At 38.9% G+C, this 27798-nt stretch overlaps 1 protein-coding gene across 1 annotated transcript in view; it reads left to right on the top strand.

Moving 5' to 3' along the window:
• Positions 1 to 27798, top strand: part of LOC129733016 (protein ROP) — a 60832-nt gene that overhangs the window by 20274 nt on the left and 12760 nt on the right. Inside the window, exon 6 of the mRNA XM_055694554.1 lies at positions 19553 to 20327. Coding sequence (XP_055550529.1) covers positions 19553 to 20327 — 775 coding nt within the window. The remainder of the gene's footprint in view (positions 1 to 19552; positions 20328 to 27798) is intronic.

The following is a 27798-nucleotide window of genomic DNA, read 5'->3' on the forward strand; positions in this document are numbered from 1 at the left end:
ACCACGTCTCAGGAGCAGCGCGGTTCTTCTCAGCATGTGTCGCCAAACTGCCATTATTCCCCCCGTGTTGGGGCAGCATGAAGATTGCCATCAGGAAATCCAATTTTAAACATCAAAATGCCTTTTTCAAGGCAAATAAACAAGTCATTGAAAGTTAATAATTTTTGACAACGCAAGCAAGCATTCTGTGTTGGATCCTAGCAATTTAAATCTGTCGCGCCCGTCACAGTGCATTCACACAGTGCATGTTGTCCGTGCATCTTAATTCCCCCACTGTTAGGGCATCTCAAAGGTTGCGATCAGCAACCGATTTTGAACCACAAATTGCCTTTTTCACGGCAAATAAACAAGTAATTGCAGGTTAATAACTTTCTGGCATCAACACAAGCAGACATTCTGTGCGGGATGCAATCAAATTCTGTTGTAGTTGTCTAATTTTTACTTTATTTAGTAACCCCCCACTGTAAGGGAAGCGCAAAGGCTGCGATCAGCATAACCGACTTTGAATAACAAACTGCCCTGTTAGTCGATTCAATCAATCAGCATAAACAGAATTTCGTCGTCTCCCAGCTGCCAAGTTGCAACATGATGCAACACGCAACAGCGAGCAAACGTAATCACTTGATGTTACAAGTCGCAATACGGTTAGGGGTAAAATCGTTGCGTGTGTGAGAGCACCATCGGTGTTTGTTCGCTGGATACAAAAATCAAATGCGAATTGTGGAATTATTCGTCTGAAGAACATTAGAAAATGGTACAACTGACAAGAAAGACGTGGCCTATTTCGTAGCACCCTTCGGCTATAAAAAAGTGTTTCTGGGAAAACTAGATACATTCATTAGTCGGAAGATGAGCTGGATGGACCGTCCACAACGTTGACAGCAGTAGCAGCAGATATCGGCACTCAGCAGTAACAGAAAATAGCAGCGGGTTGCGCCTGTGGCTGCCTTCAAATTAAACAAATCACTTGCCCTGTGGTTGGTCACCACGTCTCAGGCCTCTGCCAGGCTGAACGCCAACGCGAGCGATCGGGCGAGATTTTTGCGGTACATCAGCCGGCACTTCCTCTAATGGAAAAATTGGATCATTTTGTTCAGAAGAACATTACTGTCGGTAATATTACACAGATGCGATTGCATCATATCCGATACGGAATTGAACAATTGTTCTTTTGAGGACAAATAAAACACTTAATTTGAAGAGTTAATAGCTTTGGGTACCAGTAGCAGTATGGTAACAGCCTCAGCGGTAGGTGCAGCCGTTCTTCCCTAAGGCCGATGTTATAAGGAAGTAAATGGAAGCGGCACGGCGAAACAGTTCGGGTGTGCTTAGACGCACGTCATTTTTCGTTGTTGATATTATTCCCCACATGAAACGACGCGCTTTCGTACGATAGCGGCGGTATAAGGGGTAGATGCATTTGCCAACACTTACTCCAGTAAAGCCGTGTCTAATTTTCAATGTGAAAACACCTTTTTTTGTGTTGGCCGTGCGCATTAGGCCTCTGCCAGGCTAAACGCGAAAAGCGGCGTGAACCGATTCGCCGGCCGTAGGTAGAGCTGTGTAAAAGTATTCTACTTCAACCTTGCGGTCGTGGCTTTGCACACAACTCTCCTGTGATTTTTTAATTTTATTTTCCTGCATTACTGTAGTGTAGTGATAAGGAAACTTGAATATTGTGGTACGAAAATTAAGATTTTCGGAAGAGCCCAAGTGTACGGTGTCCTGCTGTGGTATTTCTGCCTATAGTGTTCTGCCTATAGTTTGCGTTGAATCCCGAAGAAACAATAACAAAAGTTTTGCGCTCTTAAAGATGCGAAAGATGCATTTTCAAAACATTGCCAGCTGCATTGTTTGAATAATGTTTGCTTCTTTAAAACAGAATAATTCTAGCCTCCTCAACTATTCGAAGACCTCCGCATAAAAAAACATCTGGCCAACCAACGTGAAACGCTCTATGATCGTTTCTTAGTTCAATTCAATTGAACGGAAAATACCAAGTAAGAAACATAGATTTAGATTGCGTACCGCATTTTTTACCACTTAAAAAATTATGTGGTTTATAGCAGACCTTTAAACAGGCAGCAAAACTTCTGCGCAAATCGATGCATCTGATACTGAATGCTGTAACATAAAAGAATGAATATCAAAGATAGAAGCAAAAACAAACAAAACAAAAAAACAAATTTAGCATTTTTTTAATGAATAAAAATAATATGATGTCATCATGTTATCAAACTGTTATTAGATATATTCGACATTAGATATATTCAAAAATAATATGTGACATTAAAAGTTTCAAAATGATATTGCGGCTAGAGTACAGTATTCATCGCAAAAAGCAGGTAATTTTTATCAAAATTCAATAAAAATTAGCAGTACAGTACGATTACAGTACTTTTCTCTAGACTATTCAAAAAATGATTTTCGTGAAAAATATTATCAAAATAAGCATAAATGTTATAACTTATGAGTTATCTCCATAAGAGCAAGTGCAAAGACTTAGCTTTGCCAGGGACTTGTGATAAGCACGATGAGTCCCTGTAAGTGCAGGGAATTAAAACATCCGCACTGATTCTACTTTGGAAATCGAATGTTTTATTAATTAACTTCAAACTTAATTCTACCCTACCAAGAAGAGCCGGAGAAAAACAATTCTCTTGTCCGATTCTTCGTCCTGTCCTTGTTAATCCTAACACTTTTAATTAGTTAGTTATGCATTTGTATCTTCCGTCTCGCTCAATTTACTCGCGGACAGGCGTCTCTTACTCAATCGAAAATCGTTCGGTATTCATTATTATTATTATTATTATTTTAGGTTATTTGCCATGTGGCCGTCATCGTTTCGTTCTCATCGGAAACGGAGCGTCGCATTTCGACTTCGAATGCTATAGAAAAATAATAAAGTATCGTTCTCTTGAAATTAGTAGAATTGCTGAGTGCTTTAAGAAATGCTTATTAATCATACATGCGCGGCTATTATTTCAGAACCTGTCTGTGAGAACGGAATGTCGCGATTTATTCCTAATTCAAGAAACATGCATGGACAAGAATATTCCTGTCCATGGGAATGTAATGCAAGAGTTTATGAGAATCAAAAATGCTTATTAATTTCTTGGAAGGCCTGTTCATCTCCTCCCACTCAAAGAGCCGTGAGTCATCTAGAAGAGATGACTTACGTCGGTCTGCTGCTGGCTTATGTATAATACAAAATTTAAAAGGAATGATTTCGCCATCCTTCCTGGTTTCCCATCATATCGTCGTTTGTGGAGTTCGTGAAAATGCTTGCAGGGTCTCGTCGTCGAATCGATGCATCGAGTTGGGGTGCCGGAGAAATTAAACGGGAGGGGCGTGTCTGGCCTACAAGGTTCTCATCAGCTGGTGGTAGAATCGTCTTATTGCTCCTGGTGGTGAAATCGTCTTATTGCGCCTGGTAGTGGAGTCGTCTTATTTGCGCCTGGTAGTGGAGTCGTCTTATTTGCTCCTTATATCGTCCAAACCTCGTATGTTATGAACTTTGTTGGCTGGCGGACTTCTCTCCAAAGTGTATTGGCTATATAATCGTATTACGCCCGCCGAAAAAACATTCTCCTAAACCAAGTGGCAAAAATCGTTTCTTGATTGCCACAGGTTTCGTTATATGGTGATAGTCAGCTGGCTTGACTTGGCCGACTATACGGGGTTGCAAATGACTTGCTTGTAGAATAACTAGCTTCCATTCATGCGCGCATCTTGATTAGCAGCGCGAAAGGAAAAAAACATTGTCGTTAAAACGATGCAAAACTGTGTACGATGTTTTGCTCGTTGGGTTTTTAGTGATTGCGGCCCATGTTTTGATAGGTATGTGCTCGCATTTCACTCATTAGGCTTTGCCTCAAAATTTGGTGTATATCTAGCCCGACCGTGGGCTGTGTTGATTCTGGCCATGTCGTGGTTGACTTCCTTCTCGTCACAATTCGCTTCCTCGATATGCGTCATCCATCTCGGTATTGGTCATCCTTCTCTCCTCGTCATGCTGTTCAAACCGTTCAGCCTTCGACACCCGACCGTCCAACTCCCCGTACCCGACTCCTCGTTCTTTGTGATATATGAGAGTTTTGTAGGGAACCCTCTCGGCTGCTTCCTGGATAACTCGCTCCGTCTCGATTATTGAATTCAGAATGGTATCACTTCTTAGTTTCTACTCCTACTAAGCAAGCTGTTATATTTTTTTTTTTTGCTTAAATTCTTTTTTTTTTTTTTTTTTGTAGGCCAACTTGCTGTTTAATATAAATTACACTCGCGAACGGGCTCTTATGTTCTATTATTTCTCCTAATCTTTTACTTAAACACTATGCCCGTTTTTCTTTTTCTTCGGTTAACATAATTTTTCTTTTCCTACTAAAGTGCACAATATATATATATTTTTTTTTCATTTTTTTATATTTTTTTTTTTAATTTATCGGATGCTATTGGTTAACTAACGTTTGCATTATTCATTCTCAACGAATTTTTACTTCACAATTCATTTTTTTTTTATGCTTGAACTCAATCCGATTTACAAACAATTCTTTTTCTAATTCTCGTGCAGAGTACATTCCGCTATCAAATTATTTTTTTATCTCTTTTTCTCTGTTAATCTTTGTTGCCCGTCGTGGCTCTTTTCTTTTCATTTAAACATTTCTTTTTCTCATTGCGACTTTTCTTTTCTGTTATCGGATTCACAACTATTTTATCCGATTTACAAACAATTCTTTAGGCCACTTTAATTATGTCACTCCTTTACTGGGAGATTTGCAAAAAACTCTTTAGTTATACTGCTGTCTCGGTCCGTGTGTATTTTTGTCATACTTACATTCTACTTACACATCTCCTATTATGCAGTTTGCTGCATATGCCTCTCCCCCTTCCGTCCGAAGGTGCGTACACCCGTTTTAGAAATACCTGTAAGATAAGAAGGTTAAGGAAAAAGGTGGGAAAATTTCTCACTTTCATCTCATTCATACCGGGAGTGCCCACTCCCTCAGCTATTGCACCTGATTTATTCGTTTGTACGTTCCGGGCGGGCGGCCCTTGTTTCTCATACATAACAATATAGAAAAGTCGTGTCTTGGTATCCCTACTTCTGGAAGGTTAAACTTTCTATTTGAAAATGTCATTCCTTGTCTTATTTGTCGTCTAATTAATAGTTGTATGTCATTTTTTTCATCTTTCCCTTTTTATGTCTCGTGTTTATTTTTTTTTCACTTTGTTATGATACCGAGCCGTATGGGCCTTTTCGGAGCTTTGTTACTTTCCTTGCTGTTACTTATTATTTTGTGTAATGAAAAGTGTCGTCCTTCTTTCTCTGCGACGGTGGCTTTTGCTCTAGTCGTCTTGGCGTCTTTAATATTTTCATTTTCACAAATCACCTTACTAACTGGTGTATTTATTTCCTGGGACATTCCCAATTTTTCCATCACTATTTTGTGAGGCTCTGTTTCCCTTTCAACGTTTTTTTCCCGCTCACTGTGATCGCTACCCTCAATGTCTTGTTTGTCCATTTTAAATATGTCTTGTTTAGTTGTACTTGCACGGTCATTAATCCTTGGCCGTGATACTTTTTCTCTCTCTTCCGTTCGTTTATTTGTTAAATTTTCTATCGTTGTTCTGCGTACGCAGCATGAAATTCTACCTTTGTATAGGCACAGGGTTATTATAAAAGTTATAGTGATCCCTATCACTACTGGTATGCTTGTCCACGGATTTTTCAATGGGGCATAAGTTAGATTCTTTAAACCGTAGCCTTTTGTTTTAATGTCTTGTACATCAACCCCGAGGTCAAATAAGGTTTTTTGATTTATATAGGAATATACTTTTTCAATTCCATTCCAAATTGGGACTTCTCTTAAGTCCACGTCCTGTGTTTCTATTCTGTTTATGTTGTCTGGTAGTAATGTAACGTTTGTGTCCCATTCATAATTTGTCTCGTAGTATTCTAGTCGTATAAAATCAGTGTGTACTACCATATGCGGGGTCAATCTTATAATGCCCGCACCGTCTACGGTTTGCTGTGTCATGTTTCCGTTTATTTCAATTGTAATGTTTGTTTTCATTGGTGCAAGGTATTTCCAATTATTTCTAGATCTAGTCGCGAACCACATAGTGTGGTTAGTCACCACTGCTTTTGGTTGGCACCGCACCGTATTTTTCTCTAAAATAATCCAGTCGCACATTTTTGGGCCCTTTTCAAATTTTCCTGGGCCGTGCTAATGTCACATATTGTGACGCCTTTTAATTTAGTACATTTAGTGTATTCGTCGCTTGTTAGAGTGTACCCCCAATCACTCTCATATTTAAACATGACTATATTTTCCTCTATATGTCTAATGAGGACTGTAAAATTTGTCAATTGAGGCATAATTGCAACTCGGCGTGTTTCGAAATATTCTGTTCCTACAAGCGGTACGTAGAACTTGAAATTTATTCGTTCTTTGTCTGTAAGCTCATGCTCATAATTGATATTGTTCAGCATATCAATCGTAATTCGTCCGTCTTTGTCATGCGGAAATGATAATCCTCCGTCTATAGTGGTTTCTAATAGTTTTAACTTGTCTATTAGAGCACCCGGTGCAACTAGACCTCTCAAAATATTATTTGCTGATGTATGCTGTGTTAAAGCCGCAACGAGTGTATCTAACTTTTTCTCCAGCTTGCTGCTGAGACTATTTAACCATAAACCCATTTCTAATAGTCTGGTTTCTAGGTTGATAATATTTTCGATATTTTGGGTGAAGTTTGCGTACTTGACCACTTCAAATTTTAGTTTTTCAACTTTATCCTTCATGGCCATCAAATGTGTATCCATGTTCAAAACCGAAGTATTCACAAAATTATATGTGCTTTGCAGCACGTTTGCCTGGTGGATTAAACCGTTTTTTAATTTTTCTTCGTTGCCTCTAAGTTGGTCCATGTCATAGTCTAATCTAGTTCTGTCATTTGAGTCCATTGCTCCCAACGCCGACCATATGCTGCGTTTTCGCTCTCTAATATTAAAATATGTTTTTATTCGTCTTGCCGGTTGGTTTTTTTTTCTATTGAGAACTTGTTAAAAGAGAATTTTCTTTACGATTAATGTAATTGTCATCATTGTCACATTTAAGCCAGTCGATTCGTCCACTTTATACATCGTTGACAAAATTCTTTGGTCAACGTCATATGAGTTGATTATGCGCGTTTTGCACTTGCAATAATAAAAATTAGTGTCGAATGCACTACGATGCTCTGCTGATAGGCGCTCGTCGCTTGCGTGTGCGCATCAAATTTCTGTCTTTATTTTTCTCCCTTACGGTGGTTAACTTTTTGCTAGCCATGTCACCACTGTTTCATTCATGTTTTTTTTTTGTTTACTATCGGGTTTTACTATGTACCTAATGTTTTACTTGTAGAACATTTCGCTGAATTTATCAGCTGTTGAGCTCTCGGCAATGAACTCTAAATGTGTAGGAATCTAATCCTAAACGATATAAACAAATTCAATGTTGCATCTCGAGTAACTTCAACTTGATATGCATATTTGACCGACTAAGAATTAATATTATTATACATTGCTGTTTTTCGGGCCCGCGCATGCTGATATTGCGAATTTTACACTTGCCAGCGGGTTTGCCGCTGAATTGTATGGCGCTCCCGAGGAGGCAAATTAAATTGCGCTTGCACATGCTTATTTTGTTTTATTTAAAATTAATGGTTATGCTTCGCTACAATTTATTCTTCACATAAAAAAAATTATAAAATAATTCTTTATAAAATTATTATCTCTTTTTTTTTGATAATAATCTTTTTTTTTTTTTTTTTTTTAAATTCTTCGTTTTTTTTTTTTCAAACTTCTGTCGGTGTCGTTTATTTACTGTATATTGTATCACGCTGTGGTGCGTCTTTAAAACTCATGTCGTGACATGTCGTCAAATTTATAGTCGGCTGTGATTTCTTTAAAAAATAAGACAAATGCAAATTCGTAAATCTAGTCATAGTAACGCTTTAATCGGTTATTATGAACTTTCTCAAGGCGATTGCCGTTTTTTATTACTGTGGTCATTTCGCTTGGAATTTCGACCACTTCATAAGGTCCTCTCCACATATTTTGGAGCTTTTGACCTGGACCAGTCAAAACATGTTTTACTAAAACAAGATCTCCCCACATAGGCTTAAAGTCGTTGGAAGTCTTGTCGTAGATTAGCTTGCGACCTTCTTTACTTTTGATTAAATTGGCTTTCGCATTCGCATGCAGGTCATAGAAGATCTTTTCCATCTCTTCAGCATACGTTTTGTAGCTAATGTCATCAAGGTTTTTTCGTTTGTATATGGAGGTCGGTATGCGTGCCGCACGTCCATATAATAGGTGGAATGGAGTATAGCCCGTGGATGAATTCACGGTTGTGTTATACTCGAACATAAAAAATGGGAGAAATTGATCCCATGTGCTAGGCTTTCCGCCGACAAACTGTCTTAAATATGTTTTCAGTTCGCGATTTGATCTTTCTACTAAATTAGCCTGTGGGTGGTACGGACTAGTTGTAATCTTTTTAATCTTCAAAATTTTGCACACGTCTTTCATTAGTGCGCTTACAAAATTTGTGCCGTTATCTGTAACTAGTACTAACGGCGCACCAAATTTACATATATAATTTTTGACGAAAGTTTCCGCTACTGTATGGCTCTCTTGATTTTGCATTGGTGCAACAACTAAGTATCTAGTCAAGTCATCTTGCATGACTAGACCATATCGGTTTCCATTATCGGATTCGGGTAACACCACGATATCCATATATAATTTTTCAAATGGCTCTGACGCAGTCGTAGTGATCTGCATCGGAATCTTGTTTGCTCTGCAAATTTTATTCTTTTGGCAGGAGTCGCACTGCCGGACATAATTCTCAATATCGCGCCTCATATTAGGCCAAGTAAATAATGTGCCAATTCTTTGGCGCATACGCCGTGCTCCAATATGTCCTCCTAAAGGCGCGTCGTGAAATTCTGTCAAAATCGTTTCTACCTGATCCGGCGCTACTAGTGTACGCTCGCTATCAGCATTGTATAAAATAATTTGCTTTTCTAGCTTACTTGCCAGAAATTGAATCATTTGGGGAATCTCTTGTTGTTTTATTTTTCTAAAAGAAATTAAATGAATAACCCCGGCAGCTTTCACGGCCGTGGGGCTTTATTTTGAAACTTTCCAAAAATAATGAAAAGAATTTACGGCAGTCGATTAATGAATTTCCACTACCGTCTAAGATGAAGCCGCCTACATTCTTATCTTTTAAATTCAGTATCCCATCTTTTACGTATTCGTTCAGTCCATGTGATAGCTGATACAGTGTCTTAAGTTCCCTGTATGCTGTCCGACTGTTTAAAATGACGATACGAGCTTCGATATTTCTCTCGTTCAATATTCTTTTCGAGACTTCCACTGTCTCGCTTGGTATCAGGTCATTTGATAATGCCTGTGAAAAATCCTCATATGAAATGTCAACGAGCCGTTGCTTATCCTAATCTTCTACGACATCTGCAATGTCTATAGCACCCAAATCTTTAATTGTGCCATTCAAATCATCTAATGTGGTTTTTTGCTGCTCTAATAGGCGCTTCTGTTGACGCGTAATCATAGCTATTTGCCTCCTGGGTGCACTTTCTTGCCCCTGACATGTCCCGTCAGACAGTCTTGATAAAAAATCTGCGACTATATTCTCGCTTCCTTGTTTATATCTGATGCTGCATTCCAAACCTTGCAGCTTCAGTCTCAGTCTTGTTAGCGTTGGAGACGTCTCTTTAAGCCTCCAAATCGCTATAAGAGGTCGATGATCCGTGTAAACGATAAACTTTTGACCAAAAATGTAGTGTCTGAAATATTCTACAGCCCATACAATTGCCAGAAGTTCCTTTTCTATTATATGATACCTTGTTTCTGCACCTACAAGTGCCCGACTCGCGAATGCGATCGGCCGGTGCATGGATTTTTCATTCGACAAGACGGCACCAATAGCATAATTGCTAGCGTCCGTCGTAATAACAAAAGTGTCCTTATAATCTGGCCGGACTAAAACAGGCTCTGTTATCAGCGCGTTTCTAAGGAATTCGAACGCTTCCTGGCATTCCTTTCCCCACACAAATTTAGCGTCTTTCTTCAACAAATCATTGAGCGGTTTGCGTTTTCCGCGATGTTAGGGATAAATTTACCGTAAAAATTTACTGTGCCCAAGAACGATCTTATACCTTTTACGTTAGTGGGCGGCTTAAGGCTTTGTATGGCCTGTATATTTGCATTTGTGGGCTTAATGCCGTTTTCATTAATGACATGACCCAAATATTCTATTTCTCTCTTTAGAAATTGGCATTTCGATGGTTCAATTTTCAAATTATGTTTACGCAATGCTTGCAGTATCTTACGCAGATGAACATTGTGATCGGCGATTGTGTCGCCAAAAACTATAATATCATCGAGGTATACAAATGCTTTTACATCCCCGATCTCAAACAAAACAGTATTCATTAGCTTTTGAAAAGTTGAAGGACTGTTCTTCAACCCCATTGGCATTCGCGAAATTCAAAATGGCCTTTTGGCGTAGAAAAAGCCGTTTTTGCCGCATCACGGCGGTCTATTGGGACTTGGTAAAAGCCCGATTTTAAATCGATGGAAGAAAAATATTTCGCTTTCCCCACATTATCCAATATCTCGTTGATAAGCGGTATCGGATATACAAAAGGTTTAGTCACCTCATTCAAAGCTCTAAAATCAACCACGATGCGATACTTTTTGTTGCCGTCGGTATCTGTTTTTTTTGGTACGCATAGTACCGGTGCATTCCAAGGACTTGTGCTAGGTTTTATTATGCCTTGCGCCTTCATTTCTTCGATTTCTTTATTTATGTGCCTTTTCGTAGCCTCAGGAAATCGGTATTGCCGCTTATTAATTGGAATCTCAGATGAAGTTTCAATCCTATGTGTCGCGGCGTCAGTAATAGTTAGCCTGTCGCCCTCAAAAAAGAAAACATCTGCATAATTTTCCACAATTGTTTTGATTATTTCGAATTCTGAGTCAGATAAATGGGCTAAGTCTAACACCTGTCGTAATTTTCTGATACGTTCCATGCCTCTTGACTCCGGTGTCAACTTGTGCTCCAATAGGTCACAATCGAGCCTTGAGTCTAGGTTTACTTCGCGCATTAGTATGTTCTCTGGATTTAATACATTGTCTTCTGGTATTTCGTCACGGCGGGTGAGGTGCTCTTCACAACTCATGTCGTTTGATTTAATTGATTTCTCTCCGTCTATAGTGAAAATGTCTCGCAATTCATTTTGTACTAGCACCCTATTTCGAGCTGCTAAATAAACATGCCGGCTAAGGACTTCTTCCTTTGGCACGCTCCATGGGCTCATATCGTCTGGACCTGTATTTCCATACTTTTTGAAAACGATGTAATCGAAATTATTTCCTACTTGTAGGGTATGCTTCTTCAAAAATTCAACGCCGATTATTCCGTCAGATGGCAAATCATTTAATATGTGAAATTCGGTCGGGATTAGAAAATCTCCGACGATTAAATCTAGGATGACGGTTCCTAAAGTCTTTACGACTTCACGTCCGATACCCTCAAAAGTATTAGTGTTTCGCGTGTTAATTGATACATTGAATCGTCTTACTACATGTGCACTTAACATATTCGCACATGCGCCCGTATCTAGGATAAAATTTAATGTTTGCTGCACATTTTGCCGTGCCAGCAATGTAATCATAAGGTGTCGGCTGACATCAAAATAAATTCGTTTAACCACACAGACACTATTGTCTCGTATGTGGTTACACGCTGTCTCCCAGTCGGAAATTTCTATGTTGCTGGGTTCATTGGTACATCTCCGCCAGTCAACATTCTCGCATATTTCTGCGAAATCATCATTAAAATATTCTTTCGCGAATGGATTCATGATACCATGACTTTGTAGTCCGGTGTCAATCTTATTAAAATTACTTATTCCTAATGCTCTTTGGGGCGCTCGGTTTGCATTGCTGACGAGGCCCCCACTATTTAGTTTTTTGGTTGCTGATGTTGATTATAATATTGGCCTGACTGATTATAACCGCCATTGTAGCCGTGACTGTTAGTATGGTAATTATTGGTACCAGATGTTCCTGCTCTGGGACCATTCACATTGTTGCTATTATTATGTTCCCGATTTGATGCGTACCCTGGCTCGTATCGCCAATCCTGTGACGCGCGATTGTTGACTATCCCGTTCCACGGTGGCGACCCGCGTGTGTTGCGGTTCCACCCATTATTTTGTCTTTGATTGTCTCGAGAATAGTTGTTGTTTCTCTGATTATTTTGGTCGTAATGGTCATACCTCGGGCTGTCTCTATTTTGATTTCTGCTATTTCTATTTGCCGGTGGCGGTCCTGGATAATTTTCTGAATTTTGTCTCCAAGAACGCTCATTATTTTCAAAATTTTGTCGCCCACCGTTATCGCGAGCATTTGTTGCGTAATTAGCCCCTTGATAATTTTCGCGGCGAAAATTATTGTCTCGCCGTTGATTGTTGTTGTTCTGGCTATTGAAATTGTTTTGATAAGGTCAATTACCATTCGAATTTTCTCTTTGGCGAGCGTTATTGTTCGGCGGGCTAGATGGCCACCGTCTTCCTTGCGCGCCTTGCTGCCGCTCGAGTAAATCGAGACCACGCATTCTGTTTTCTATGTCAGCGAGCTGCTCACATTCCTCGCACTGTTCTTCTAAAAATTCCATAAGTCCATCCAAGCTCAAATTTCGCTTGCCACGGGCCATCTGTTTCAAGTGATTATTTCTTAAACCTCCTATGAAGTGCAATCGGAGACTTTTTTCCATGGCGGAGTTACCTCCACCGTCTTCATATACATCTAATAACTCTTTTATATCTGAAGCGCGTCTTTTGTATGAGTTAAATTCTTCGTTTGGCTCCTGTCGTAACGTCTCAATTTGCTTTATCACAACTTCTATCGCCTGCACAGTCCCGAATTCTTTTATCAGATTTCGCTTGACTGCTGGCCAGGTTACTGCCCTAATTCGTGGCAATGCTGCTGCAGCCTTGCCTTTTAATTTTAATAAAACTACATATATTAATGCAGTCTGAGGTTCATTCTCGGGAATCTCGTCTGCGAAATGTTGAACGTGGTAGAGGAACGCCTCTGGCTCGTCCTTAGACCCATTAAATTCGGGGATGCATTGCAATGCATCGGCTTTTGGAAATTCATAAGCCATATCGTCTGGGATGTTTTCGCCAAATTTGAGTTTTCTAAGTGTCTCCTCAAATTCTCGACTCGCTTCTAGAAAGCTTTGTTTTAGTACTTGTAATTGTTCCTGAGCTGCTGTCTCGTTTGGGTCCTCGTCACTGCTATCTGACCCGCTGTCAAAATTTCCTAAACTATTTCTTACGTAAATTAATCTTTGCTGTTCTCTAGAGATCTCTGCCTCCTCTGTCTCGCCAAATCGTGTTGACGATAGCACTTGGTTGGTGCGTGAACTGCTTACCGAACTTGGTGCTCTTAATTCTGCGTTAATGAAAGCTGACGGTACGGTTCTTTGAATCCGTGATTGATTAAGGGTGAGAAAATCAGTATCAGTGACTGAATTTGATCTCCTTTGCAATCCTTTGTAAAATCGGTTCCTACGCACGGCGTCAAATGCCGGTTCAGTAAACCTAATCTCACGTCCGCGCAATTGAATCACTCGGTCGGTCATTAATAATGTTATGGTTAATAGCGCATCTGTTTGCTATTATAGCTGTTATTGTAAAAAAAAAAGAAAATGAAACAAAATCACTCGGGAAAATTTCCTATGCCCCTTTGCCTTGCGGACCTGATTCACCAATATGAACGAAGTTCAATACACTCGAACGAGCGGGAACCCACTCAAAATGATATAGTATCCGTGCAATTAAAAGAAAATGCATATGAAAGCGAAATAACATTCGAACAAACGTTCTGGTATCCTAAAAAAATTAAGAAAGAGAAACAAAATGCATCTAGAATTTAAAATTTTTTTCCTCAATATTCAGGTTTTTGTTTAATTTGATTTATCGGTTATTTAGATTTGTGTTAGTATTCGCGCCTATCTGTGATATTTTAGCGGGTCGCTTACGGATGGTCCGGGCTTGCCGCTGTGCTATTAGTACGGTTTATAAGATTCGACACTAACTGCAAGCGGTGTCGTTTTATTTAAAAAAAAAAAAAAACAGTATAATATAATGTCAAAAAAAAGGGTTAGTATTAAATGCAAGCAATTAGTTTTTAAAAGCAAGCTGCTAAATGTAATTGGCTGAACAATCATAAAAAGAATGAAAACTGCCGAAAAACCAATAATTGTTATTATTGTTTCGACTTTTTCTCCGCTGTTGGCCAACCGCTGTTAGCAAACCAAAGACCAAGAAAAATTGAATCTGCCGTGCGGTTTAAATAAAATTATTTAATATTAATGTTTCAAATGTTTCATAAATAATCTGAAAATCATGCAAAACATTCACGGCCGTACAACGTTACAACAGCTGACACTGCATAAACGTAGGTACACTTGCACTTGCCGTACGGCGGGTGTTTTGTTGGTTTAGTTTATTCACCGCTACCGTTGGTGAAAAATAACACCTTCGCTCGCGGCGCTGCTACCGCGCTGCGAGAAATAATTCTACGAAATATGCCAACAAACACTCGTCGGAATGTTCGCGCGTAAGATTTCTCTAACATGCCACGGACAAGAAGGCTGCTAGTGATAAATTCAAGCCAAGCAAAAGCAAAACGTTTAAAGTACTCACCAAATTAGCTGCGTCATCTTTTTGTCACTTAGGAATGTCACTCAGTTTATAAATTTTTTTCTTTGTTTGTTCGTTAAGAAACCACTGATCACTATTATTCAAACACAGAACACTCAACGCGCACACATAATAACAATTGATTAAATAACTGACTGTTGAGTGAACTTCAGAGAGTGGTTACACCCCACTTCTGACACCATAAAATGCAAAGACTTAGCTTTGCCAGGGACTTGTGATAAGCACGATGAGTCCCTGTAAGTGCAGGGAATTAAAACATCCGCACTGATTCTACTTTGGAAATCGAATGTTTTATTAATTAACTTCAAACTTAATTCTACCCTACCAAGAAGAGCCGGAGAGAAACAATTCTCTTGTCCGATTCTTCGTCCTGTCCTTGTTAATCCTAACACTTTTAATTAGTTAGTTATGCATTTGTATCTTCCGTCTCGCTCAATTTACTCGCGGACAGGCGTCTCTTACTCAATCGAAAATCGTTCGGTATTCATTATTATTATTATTATTATTTTAGGTTATTTGCCATGTGGCCGTCATCGTTTCGTTCTCATCGGAAACGGAGCGTCGCATTTCGACTTCGAATGCTATAGAAAAATAATAAAGTATCGTTCTCTTGAAATTAGTAGAATTGCTGAGTGCTTTAAGAAATGCTTATTAATCATACATGCGCGGCTATTATTTCAGAACCTGTCTGTGAGAACGGAATGTCGCGATTTATTCCTAATTCAAGAAACATGCATGGACAAGAATATTCCTGTCCATGGGAATGTAATGCAAGAGTTTATGAGAATCAAAAATGCTTATTAATTTCTTGGAAGGCCTGTTCACAAGTCAAAACCTTTGCGGTATGACGTCACAGCTGTTCGTTAGGTCGTTGCTTTGATTGTTCGACTAACCAACACAATCTAACATACACTTCTTCCACACTACATAAACCATACTGGTTCAAACCGGCCACCAGTGGGGTAAAACTGACATGCTGCTTGTCTGCTTAGAGAAAATTCTACTTCCAAATTTTCATTTCTTAGCTTATTCTACATTATTTTTCCTGAGAATATAAAACCGTAAATAGGTTATAATCCTTACTTTTAGGAAACGTCCATCTAATCAAGATTAAAACCAATAATACTAGTTATTCCTACTTGACCTGGTTGCAGAAACACTCACGCACATTAGGAAAAAACGTAGGCACACAGACAAGCTTTACGGCTGTCGATTATTCATATCTACTTACTCTGCCGGTTAAACGTCCGGTTCACCCCACAAGTACCATTTTTTTATTTGATTTGTATTCCCATCCCTCCATAAAAACATTACCTTTTTATCGCCCAGAAGAGAGTAAAATAGTACCTACCACAAAACCTTGTTATACCACTTTTAACACGAAGGTTCGTTTTTATTTGAAAAAACGAAAAAAAAAACACCAAAATCATTGACAAAAAAATTTATCCAAATATACGACTAGTGAGATGTTTGTTTATGCGATTTATTTTGACGTTTCTCGGGGTGAAGTAGCACAGGCTGGTTCAAAATGATCGACGTACTGAGTGAAATGTAAATTAAATAAAATTTGATGAAAAAATTATCGTTTTCGAAGCAAACAGCCTTCGTCCGGTTTTACCCTGCTGGCCGGTTATAGCCGCCCTTCTCCTAATAGTGTTGATTTGTCACCGTCTGTTTTGGCAAGCACAATATTAAATCTCAATAAATATTAGTAAATGATTAAACCGTTAAGAATGTTTTTAATTAAAATTAGTGGCTCTCAGTAATTGAATAATCGAATCAAATAAATTTAATTTCCTCTGATTCAATATAGCACATAGGGTAGGGGGGGGGGGGTGTCCAAGATGGGTCACCTAAGGCATATTTTCAATATCTCGAAACTGAAATTAGTTTTCGTTTGCTTTTTAGATGATTTTATTGATTTCATGTGTATTTAATATAATTACGGCAAAAAATAATAAGAATCGAGTTTCGGGTCGATTTTACAGAATTTTAAAAAAAGGGTTATTTTCTGCACTGTGAAGAGTAGCGGGGCAAGATGGGTCACCCCCTCAAACAGCACAAAAGCATGTTTAAATCTCAATAAGAATTGTACGGATAGCAAGAAAAATGTCTACTCTGCAAAAGCAACAACCGTAAGGGGTCATGCACAAAATAAAAAAATAACGGGAATGTGCTGGTTCATGTTTATGGTCTATAGAAAATTGTGAAAGTTGAGTGGGCCTCAATGATACTTTTTCGAAGTTTTGAAAGAACAAGTTGTACATTATTAATCAATTAATCAATTTCTAACGCTTGGGACGAGCTGTCTTCATAAACGAAGGAAGATTCTCAACATTCTTATTTTCTGTAGCAAATCCGGATTTCGATATTTCGCGCTTATTACGTGCTTTCTCCTTCTTGCGCTTTGCAGGTGCTTGCTCCTTCTTCATTCTTTTAAGCCGAAGATTGTTAGTGGACTCATCGCTCGTCAAAACCGCTGCTTTCTCCGGAGCTCTTCCTCGCTTTTGAACGGCTCGTTCTTTTAACTGGGGAACTGGCATAATATCTCTAGGTCAAATGAGACATTTCCTTGGAAGGTCGATTTGTTGAGATTGCATGTGCGGAACAGTTTTGAAAATTTCGGAGTAAATGATCCTTCTTCAAATCCAACGAACTCGAAATCAGAGTCGTCGTCTTCCGGAGTTTGTGAAACCGGTGTGGGTGGTAGAATTTTATGCCTTTCCGTTGTAGTACGCTGATCCTCTGGTTTGCAGGACTGGCTGTCCGATGTTGAAATATTCATTTGCTCCACTGTAGTCGGCGGATCGACCGATGCATTGGATTTTGAAACTGTCGAAATTTCCATTTGCTTCATTTCAAGGGGTTGCTTATCCGGTGTTTCTAGTGGCACATTCGTGGTTTCAGAAGGACTGAAATCTTCATCCCTGAATATAGACATGTTTAGGGGATATATGCCACATTGACGAAATCCGTTCTCGGCAGTTGCCACCACAGCAGCCTTCTTGTACGCTTCACCGAAGAGTGCCGCAATATTCGCCTGACGCACTGACTGTCCATTCGTAATCCGATGGAATTTTGCAATAGCCTCGCTGTAGTATGTCTTCAGTGGTCCCATGAAGGATACATCCAGCGGTTGTAGACGATGTGTACAATGAGGTGGTAGGGATAAACTGTTACATAATTATCCCGAGCCAAAAAAAAAAGTGTTTGACCAATCTACAAACAGATCCGACTGCATCCAGCCGCTAGGATGAGCCCTGAAGATGGTTCCATTCGGAGCTCCGCATTCCAGTTCCTCGTTCATACGAACGCGCGGATAGATAAGCATCGGAGGTACGAAGTTTCCGGTGGCGGACATGCAGATAACAGCAGTATTTAGTACTCCTCTCTCTGCAGATGTAATAGTTCCAATTTGCTTCTTTCCTTTCTTCGCTAGTATCCGTGACGGACGGAATTGGATCTGAGTTAAAGACTGCAATGAAGTAAGGAAAGGATATTTTCTATTAAATTAAACTTACGGATGTGACAGCTGTCTCGTCCATGTTATACTGCCGGTGAGAGGGAATTTTTATTTCGTCGATTACTTCCGTCAGCATTTTGAAAAATTTCTCCACCGTCGGCTTATTGAAGCATCGGGTCCTAGCAATGGAAGTTCTTTCCGGAGTGCAAAGTGTCAATTGCGGATGGCGTTTACGGAATCCTACAAGCCAGCATTTACCTGCGATTCCTGTCTCCTTGCAAAAGGTAGCCGGTAAACCATTTTTTCTGCTAACTGAAAGGCTAAGCGTCTCACGTCTAAGCAATTCAATCCAAAGAGTCGACTCTCCAACAGAAGCAGATGTTCCGCTAGCTCGTCCTCCATTTCCTTGGGAAAACTGTATCGAAACGGCCTAGCCGTTTCGCTACAGTGATGCCCTTTTCTAATTGACCTTTTCGTCGGCGAAGAGTTTCGCGAGGTATGTCAAAGGTGGTGGCTGCTTCCCGAATGGACAATAGGCCCCTTCGCACTAGCGCCAATGCTCTTTCCAAATCTGGAACCGTCCACAAACCGCGGTTAGACTTTTTTTTGTACACGCGAACCATTTAAACGATTTTACTCTGAAAAACTGAAAAGAAACACGACAAAAAACACAACGCTTGCGTCGAATCTAACCTTAAAACTAAGAAGTAAACAATAAAAAACCATCTGTCATAGCGACCCATGCTGCCCCGTTCTTGGTGACCCATGCTGCCCCGTTCTTGGTGACCCATGCTGCCCCATTGATTAGTTCAATGCAAGATTGTAATAGTTATGTGTATTTCGCATAAATTTATTCTAAAAAGTATATGATTAGGTACATCATAAGCAAAACTACTTCTGCGATAAAAGTTTACGGTAGTTTATATAGTGAGTGATGAGCGAACACGTTTTTTCGATAGTGTGAATCGGCTAAGAAACTTAGCGGAAAAACATTTTATTTATTTAAGCTCAAAATTTATGCAAATAGAAACTATGAATATATAACGTTCAGTCAAAAATATGTTACGCATCACACAAAATTAGTGTTACCACGTAAAAAGTTGTTTCACGCTCTAAAACAGCACTGACCCATCTTGCCCCCTTTTACCCTATTCATTTTACACCTCGAAGTAACAGAAAATGGGACCATGTGAATGTCAAGATTTTTTGTACCATTTATTTTTCAGCTACCGAAAGGTTGTGCTCTAAGTGAAACATCAATTTATCTTTATCTTACAGTGAGTGGGACGGCAACGTTGAGTTGGCGCAAATGGTACAACAAAAGCTGGATGCTTACAAAGCTGATGAACCAACCATGGGCGAGGGTCCGGAAAAGGCAAGATCACAGCTTTTAATTCTGGATCGCGGCTTCGATTGTGTTTCTCCATTACTACACGAACTAACGCTTCAAGCAATGGCATACGATTTATTACCCATTGTAAATGATGTATATAAATTTATTCCATCCCCAAACGCGGCCGAGAAAGAAGTTTTGCTTGATGAAAATGATGATCTTTGGGTTGATTTGCGACATCAGCATATTGCAGTTGTATCACAGAGTGTAACGCAGTATTTGAAAACATTCACTGAATCAAAGAAACTTACGCAAACAGAAAAACAGTCTATGAAAGATCTCTCACAAATGATTAAAAAGATGCCCCAATACCAAAAGCAATTGTCAAAATATTCAACACATTTACACCTTGCTGAAGACTGCATGAAATCATACCAAGGATATGTTGATAAATTATGTCGAGTAGAGCAAGATTTGGCAATGGGCACCGATGCTGAAGGAGAAAAAATCAAGGACCATATGCGCAATATTGTTCCCATACTTCTAGATCAAGCGGTATCTAACTATGATAAAGTGCGAATTATTGCATTATATGTTATGATTAAAAACGGAATTTCTGAAGAAAATTTGACCAAGCTTGTCACTCATGCTCAGATCGAACCAAAAGAAAGAGAAATGATAACGAATTTAAATCTTCTTGGAATAAATGTTATTGCCGATGTAAGTATAATCTTAATTTCCAGTGTTCACAGTATTGGGGAACATTCGCGGAATTTGACAAATTTCAATACCCTTTCACTCTCACGTAACGTAACTCAGTTTTGCATGGTGGCCTCACGTAGTGTGACACTTCCCTGAATACAACCCCCCTTCCCTCTTGCGCGAAATACGCGTAAAATACCGCGTAAATTTTGAAATCTGCATAATAATTTCAATAGCTAAACGTTTTTAATCACTTCTGTTGAATTCTTGCGAAAAAGAATCAACAGCAGTGTTATTTTCGCATACTAATCGAGCTGAAATTAAAAAAATTTATAAAAAGTTTAGGTCAAATCAGTGAATGTTCTATTCAGTAATTGGATTAAGTAAACTCATCTGACACTCTAAATAAACGAATTGCAAATGAAAAATCAATTAAAACGTAGGGGGATTAGGGGCATAATAAGCACACGGGGCGAAATGGGTACCCTTCTTTTATGCGAAACTACGCGTTTTTTAATACAATATGGTATGTGGAACTCTTCCGTAGTTACTACAGTTTAATATATGGATATATATTGAAAAAATCAACTTGGTTCCCGGATGCTGGAAAAATTATGATTATTGCACACTACAAAATAAGCTTCTACGGTCGTTTAAATGGCTCAATCAAGTATGTAGTGTAGACACATCAATATGACGTATGGGTCGTACCCCAAATTTCACCATCATTGAAGTTTTGATTACAAGCTATAATTAGTATAAAAATCTCATATTAACTTCAACTAATACGATAGGGGTGAAATGGTCACTTTTAGGTGGGGTGAAATGAGCACACCTTGCCACATAAACTTACTTGAAATTCATCTCAGTAGACTTGTGAGTTTGTCTGTCCCTATAGTCAGTGTTTGTTTACAGTGATGGTGCGAACATATATTAGAAAGTCTCTGAGACCGGATCGGTCAGAGAAGGAGACTGCAGGCAGAATAGGCCACCATAAGGCGCGACGGGACATTCGCGAAACAAGCCGCTAAGTATCACGGCATCCCGCGACAAACGTTGGCCTATTTGTTGTACTTCTACACAGTTTCAAGATATGTTCTATTAGAGTGCTCATTATACCCCGTGGGTTCTCATTATGCCCCAGTGTGGTGCTCATCGTGCCCCACACATCGACTGATTGCTAGTTTTTGATGCATGAATCTAATTTGTGTTTTTCACCCATTATACGATAAACTTTTCAATTTGTGAATAGTGAACCTTTAATTATAGATATTTAATTCAAGTTTTGCACCGAAGACAGCTTAAATTTTCGCGTTTTTCATGCTTAAATTACCAACCAAGTTAAGGTGCTCATTATGCCCCTATACCCCCTATCGCGTAAAAAACGACTTTTCTGAAAAATCAGCGTAAATTCCGAAATCCGCCAAAAAAAGGCCTTAGTGTGTTCTCATGTGTTGGCAAAAGGGCTTTCAAACCATTCGACATTCGGAAAGTTGCAATAGAATATACAAGTTGTGTGAATACCTAATGCAAAGTGCTAAGCACAGTTAGGGGGGTAATGGTGGCGAACCAGCCTGTGGCTGAAAGCCACCTTAATAAAGCAATAAAAAAAGTTAAGCGCAGTGCATATGCACTTAATTATTTGTTTATTGATTTATCAGACTACATTTGTCTACGTGAATAAAATTTAAACTACTAGCAATTACAACTACTTTTCAAGCGGACAAGTTAAAAAGTTTATATCATGGAACGGGGTGAAATTGATCAATTTTTATAACAATTTTCAATTAACTAGCTTCATGGACATTTTTCCCGAAATAGTATTATTTCAAAACAAGTACTGGTATTTGCTTCAGGAAACCTTTATGGCTATTGGTGAAATTGCTATCGTCTACTTCATGGAATAAATGTGATAATTCTACAAGGTACTATGAGGTAAATTGGGGTGAAATTGATCACCATTGAAATCCATACATTCTTTTGGCAATGTGATTTTTTTTCGATATGCTAAAGATAAATGGTGATTTCTGTACTGAAAAATATCATTTACAGTTAGTTTGGAAACGAAAATAACGATATTTTGTAGTAGAGGAAAAAAAAAATAACCCTGTTATAGAACAAACTTAATCAAATATAATTACAACCCTGTTATGTCGCAGTAGCTATATTCTAGCAGTTACAGCAGTTTAAAAATAAGAGAACAAAGAAAACGGTTTTTCTTCAGAACTAATACGTTTTTTGTGAGAAGCTGTAATAAATAAAAGTTGTCCCGTAAAGTAGTTTTTTTTATCGCCCCTACAATTTTCTCAGAAGTGGGATACGGTCCTACGGTGTTCGAGACAAACGGTCTTTGGAACTGGGACAAAACGTTTCGAATGTCGGATGATGAATTTCACGGTTTCGACGAGGAAGCAGATGGGGCTCGGGCTCTACCCAACGATGAGGAAGAGGATCGTCTGTTAGCCAGGTTGATGCGCAAATTGATGACGGAACGAGTGCTTGGTCTCGAAACGAATGAAGAACGCCGAGAACGCAGTCTCCATCCCGAAGAGGTTAAAAAGCTCTTGCCAACATTTGCCAGTGGAAAGGACGTGAAAAAGTGGTGCGCAAACGTGAATCATTTTAAGATGATGTATAATTGGACTGATCAGACTACGTTACTCTACGCTAGCTGCCAACTAGAAGGAGCCGCAAGAGAATGGTATAAAAGCGTTCAAACGAAAATTGCAACATGGACCCAATTCCAGATGAGTATCCAAACAGCGTTTCCAGATGACGACAATGAAGCGGAAATCTATTTGGTTATGTCAGACATTTGCAAGCAGAAAACAGAAAGCTACGAACACTACGTCTTCAGAGCGGAAGCACTAGCTGCTAGAGGCCATATGAGTGAACAGGCCAAGGTTACGTATATTATTAGAGGGCTTTCATTGGATCCAATATACGATCAGATATCTTCCAACCGTTTCGGAAGTTGCCTCGAGTTGCTTAATCGAATACGCTGGTGTGAATCAAATAATACCATTTGGCGAAAGCGCTCAGCATTAACAACAACTACTGAAGGAGCATCGAAGCAACAAAACACCAATGCTTCAATTGCAACGCGTTGGGACACGTTTCAGTTGACTGCAAATTACCGCAGCGCTTACCTCGCTGCTTAAAATGTCATCGCACAGGGCATGAAGAGAGGCAGTGCATCCAGCAGTTCCAGCAGCCCAGTAACCCGAAGCCACAACTACAACGACAGCGCCCGGCAAAACAAATTACGAACCTAGTTGAATGTACAACGGAAGCCGATCTCGATGTAGATGAAAATGGACAATTCCTTGGGCACCTGGATCAGGACGACAAGACTGAGGTAATATTTCTTCTTGACACAGGAAGTGAAGTGAGCCTCTTGAAAGAGAAATTCGTCCCAATCGGTACTCATTTACATCCAGTTAGTGATAAATTCAGTTTGGTAGGGTTGAATAATGCACCAGTTAAAACTAGCGGTGTTTTCGAAACGAAATTGAACTGTGGAATCATTAGTTACAAAGTGGGTTTTTTGATTGTTCCTAATGACACAATGAAAATAAGTGGCCTAGTTGGACGTAAATTTCTAAGAATGAACAATGTTGAGCTCATTAGAGTGGGCGGTGGTAAATACCAGATTGATGAACCTAATGTAAATAGTTTTGATGTTCTTCTTATGTCAGAAGTGTGCGGGAGTGATTGCGACTTGTTTATAAATGACAATATCGAATTGGATGTTGGGAACAACAATGCAACCTTTGCATGTACCGAAAGCCTGAATGGCCTATTTCATACCGAATATTTGACACGAAAAAGACCTGAACGACCAGTAGTTCAATATAGGCTTAAAGTTAGGTTGAGGGAGGATAAAGTTTACCACGCCAAACCGCAACGTTTGTCCATGTTTGAACGCACAGAATTGAATAAGATGTTGGCGGAACTTCTTAGCTCAGGAGTTATTCGCGAGAGTAATTCTCCATATTCTAGCAGAGTTGTTTTAACGCGAAAAAAAAACGGTGCTTTTCGTTTATGTGTAAATTTTCGAGCCTTAAATAAGTTGGTGGAACGTGATCATTATCCGATCCCCGTAATTGAAGATCAGATTATGAAGTTGGCGGACAAACGTTACTTTACGTCGCTTGACTTGAAAAATGGTTTTCACCACATCGAAATAGAGGAAGAGTCGCGAAAATATTTTTCCTTCGTGGTGGAAGACGGTCAATATGAATATACCAGGATGCCCTTTGGTTATTGCAACGCCCCTGAAATTTTCGTCCGGTTAATTAGCAAAATATTAGCTGAAAGTAAACTAAATTCGATTGAACTCGAGACATTGGCAATAGTCAATAGTCTAAAACGTTTTCGTAATTACTTATTTGGGCTTCGATTTCAAATAGTAACGGACTGTATCGCATTGCAAATGACCCTCAACAAGAAAAAGCTAAACCCCAAAATTGCCCGATGGGCCATGTTTATCGATCAATTTGATTATGAGATCGTCCACCGAGCAGGGGAAAAAATGAAACACGTTGATGCTTTGTCTAGAGTCTTTATTCATGCTATTGAAAGTGATAAAAACGTTAAGTTTGACACAGAAGATAGTGCGCTATTCGTCAATCAGCTGAGGGATGCTAACATCCAGAAACTAAAGAAATCTTTAGAGAATGAACCGAGCGCTACGCATGAAATTATCGATGGTATTTTGTATAGAATAAGCGGAAAGAGACGTTTGTTGTTTGTGCCAAAAAATATGGAAAACTCGATTCTATTTAAATACCATAATGAGCTAGGACATTTCGGAATCGAAAAGGTTGCTCACATGATAAATCGAAACTTTTACATTACAGGATTACACGATAAACTAAAAAATCATATATCTCAGTGCATAACGTGTATTGAATACAATCCTAAATAACGAAAACTTGATGGTTATCTGCAAATTTATGAGAAACCGAATAAGCCTTTTCAAACGGTACATGTAGACCATCTCGGTCCATTAGAAAAGTCAAAGGGAAAAAACATGCATATTTTTGCTATCTGCGATGGTTGCACAAAGTTCATTAAATTGTATGCCGTAAAGACAACTAACGCAAAGGAAGTAATGAAATGCCTCAAATCCTACTTTCTTGCATATTCAGTTCCAAAAGTAATAGTGTCTGACCGTGGGTCAGCATTTACGTCGAAAGATTTCAAATCATTCGCTAACGACCACGGATTCTATCACGTCCAAGTAGCCACGGCTTGTCCTAAGTCCAACGGTCAGATGGAGCGGTATAACCGAACATTGATTCCACTACTGGCTAAATTAACAGAAGAGAATAAAATACAATGGGATAATATCCTATATAAGGCAGAATTTCTATTAAACAACACATATAACCGCGCGATTAACGCGATTGTTGTATTCCTGAACACGCTTCACGTTAGCCGCTGCATGTTGTCGAATTTCGAGTAGATTACGTTCGTCCTCATCATTCAGTTCAGCCATGTACTCAAGATACCGTTTCTCTACAGATAATCGTTGAACTTCACCAAAAAGTTCCATCTCGTCTACTTTTTGGTGAAGTTCAACGATTATCTGTAGAGAAACGGTATCTTGAGTACATGGCTGAACTGAATGATGAGGACGAACGTAATCTACTCGAAATTCGACAAAATGCAGCGGCTAACGTGAAGCGTGTTCAGGAATACAACAAACAATATTACGATAGCAGAGTTACGAATAATACGATTTATAAAGAAGATGATTTGGTCGTTATTAGAAATGTAGGATCAGTGGGAGAAAACCAATAATTAAAACCAAAATACAAGGGACCATATATAGTCAGAAAAGTTCTAGATCGCAATAGATACGTGTTATCCGATGTGGAAGGCTTCCAAGTAACAAATCGCCCGTTTTTAGGAATTTCCGACCCGAGTAATATGAAACTATACCAGAAAGCTACTTTGGCTGACAGTTCTTTGGTTGAGAGTAGCACTGACGAATCTAGTTAAACGTATTTAAGATGAGCAAGTTGAAAACTTCTTTTATTGAGGTCAATAAAATGGTCAGGATGGTCGAACTGTAGTAGAGGAAAAAAAATAATAACCCTGTTATAGAACAGACTTAATCAAATATAATTACAACCCTGTTATGTCGCAGTAGCTATATTCTAGCAGTTACAGCAGTTTAAAAATAAGAGAACAAAGAAAACGGTTTTTCTTCAGAACTAATACGTTTTTTGTGAGAAGCTGTAATAAATAAAAGTTGTCCCGTAAAGTAGTTTTTTTTTCGCCCCTACAATTTCAGGTTAAAATTTGTTTATATTACAACTACTTTTCAAGCGGACAAGTTAAAAAGTTTATATCATGAAACGGGGTGAAATTGATCAATTTTTATAACAATTTCCAATTAACTAGCTTCATGGACATTTTTCCCAAAATAGTATAATTTTAAAACAAGTACTGGTATTTGCTTCAGGAAACCTCTATGGCTATTGGTGAAATTTCTATCGTCTACTTCATGGAATAAATGTGATAATTCTATAAGGTACTATGAGGTAAATTGGGGTGAAATTGATCACCATTGAAATCCATACGTTCTTTTGGCAATGTGATTTTTTTTCGATATGCTAAAGATAAATGGTGATTTCTGTACTGAAAAATATCATTTACAGTTAGTTTGGAAACAAAAATAACGATATTTCAGGTTAAAATTTGTTTATTTTGGTTCACGAGCTGCTAGTTGCTAAAGTTGCTCTTATTTGATCGTCGTTAGACCGATTTCAATTCGGTTTGTTGCTCAAAAACTAGCTCTGAAAATAAAATCTTTGTGGTTTCCTGCGAATTCATCAGTATTTCTTCAATGGTATGGAATGATCGTTGTTGAAAATTACATTTTTGAGCTTTTATCAAACTTTACTCACTTCTCCAAATTTAACGTAATTAACCCTCAACTAAGATTTCTTTAAGCAAATTCAATATTTTTTTTTGTTATTTGGAAAGTTGTTTGATCAAATTTGATTGAGTTTTCACTGAGTTAGAAGAATTTTTCGAAAACATGAAAAATTGCATCGGGCATGCAAGGGTTAACTTTGACAGGTATGTGAATCATGCAAAAGTTGCATTTAAGGACACGTTAACATTGCCTAGTGTTGTAAAAGCAATATCTTTTGATTAGTATTTTTATCACGAATTTTCAGGTGATCAATTTCACCCCATTCCACGGTACCAAAGAGGCCGTCCACATTCCACGTGGAAAACTTATCCCCTTTCCGACCGGGCCCATATAATTGCGTAGGTAGAATCAACGCTAGTGTCAACATCGCAGCTGCTACGAAAAATAGAAAACCGGAGTAAGCAAGAGGTTTTATACAGGTAATGCTTCGATTTAGGTTTTGTTATCCATCATTTTTCACCTACACAATTGTATGGGCTCGGTCGGAAAGGGTTATGGGGGGTAGGAAGTACGCAAACGTCCACGCTCGTTCACGGA

This window comes from Wyeomyia smithii, chromosome 3, assembly GCF_029784165.1.
Source record: "Wyeomyia smithii strain HCP4-BCI-WySm-NY-G18 chromosome 3, ASM2978416v1, whole genome shotgun sequence".
Taxonomy (NCBI): Eukaryota; Metazoa; Arthropoda; class Insecta; order Diptera; family Culicidae; genus Wyeomyia; species Wyeomyia smithii.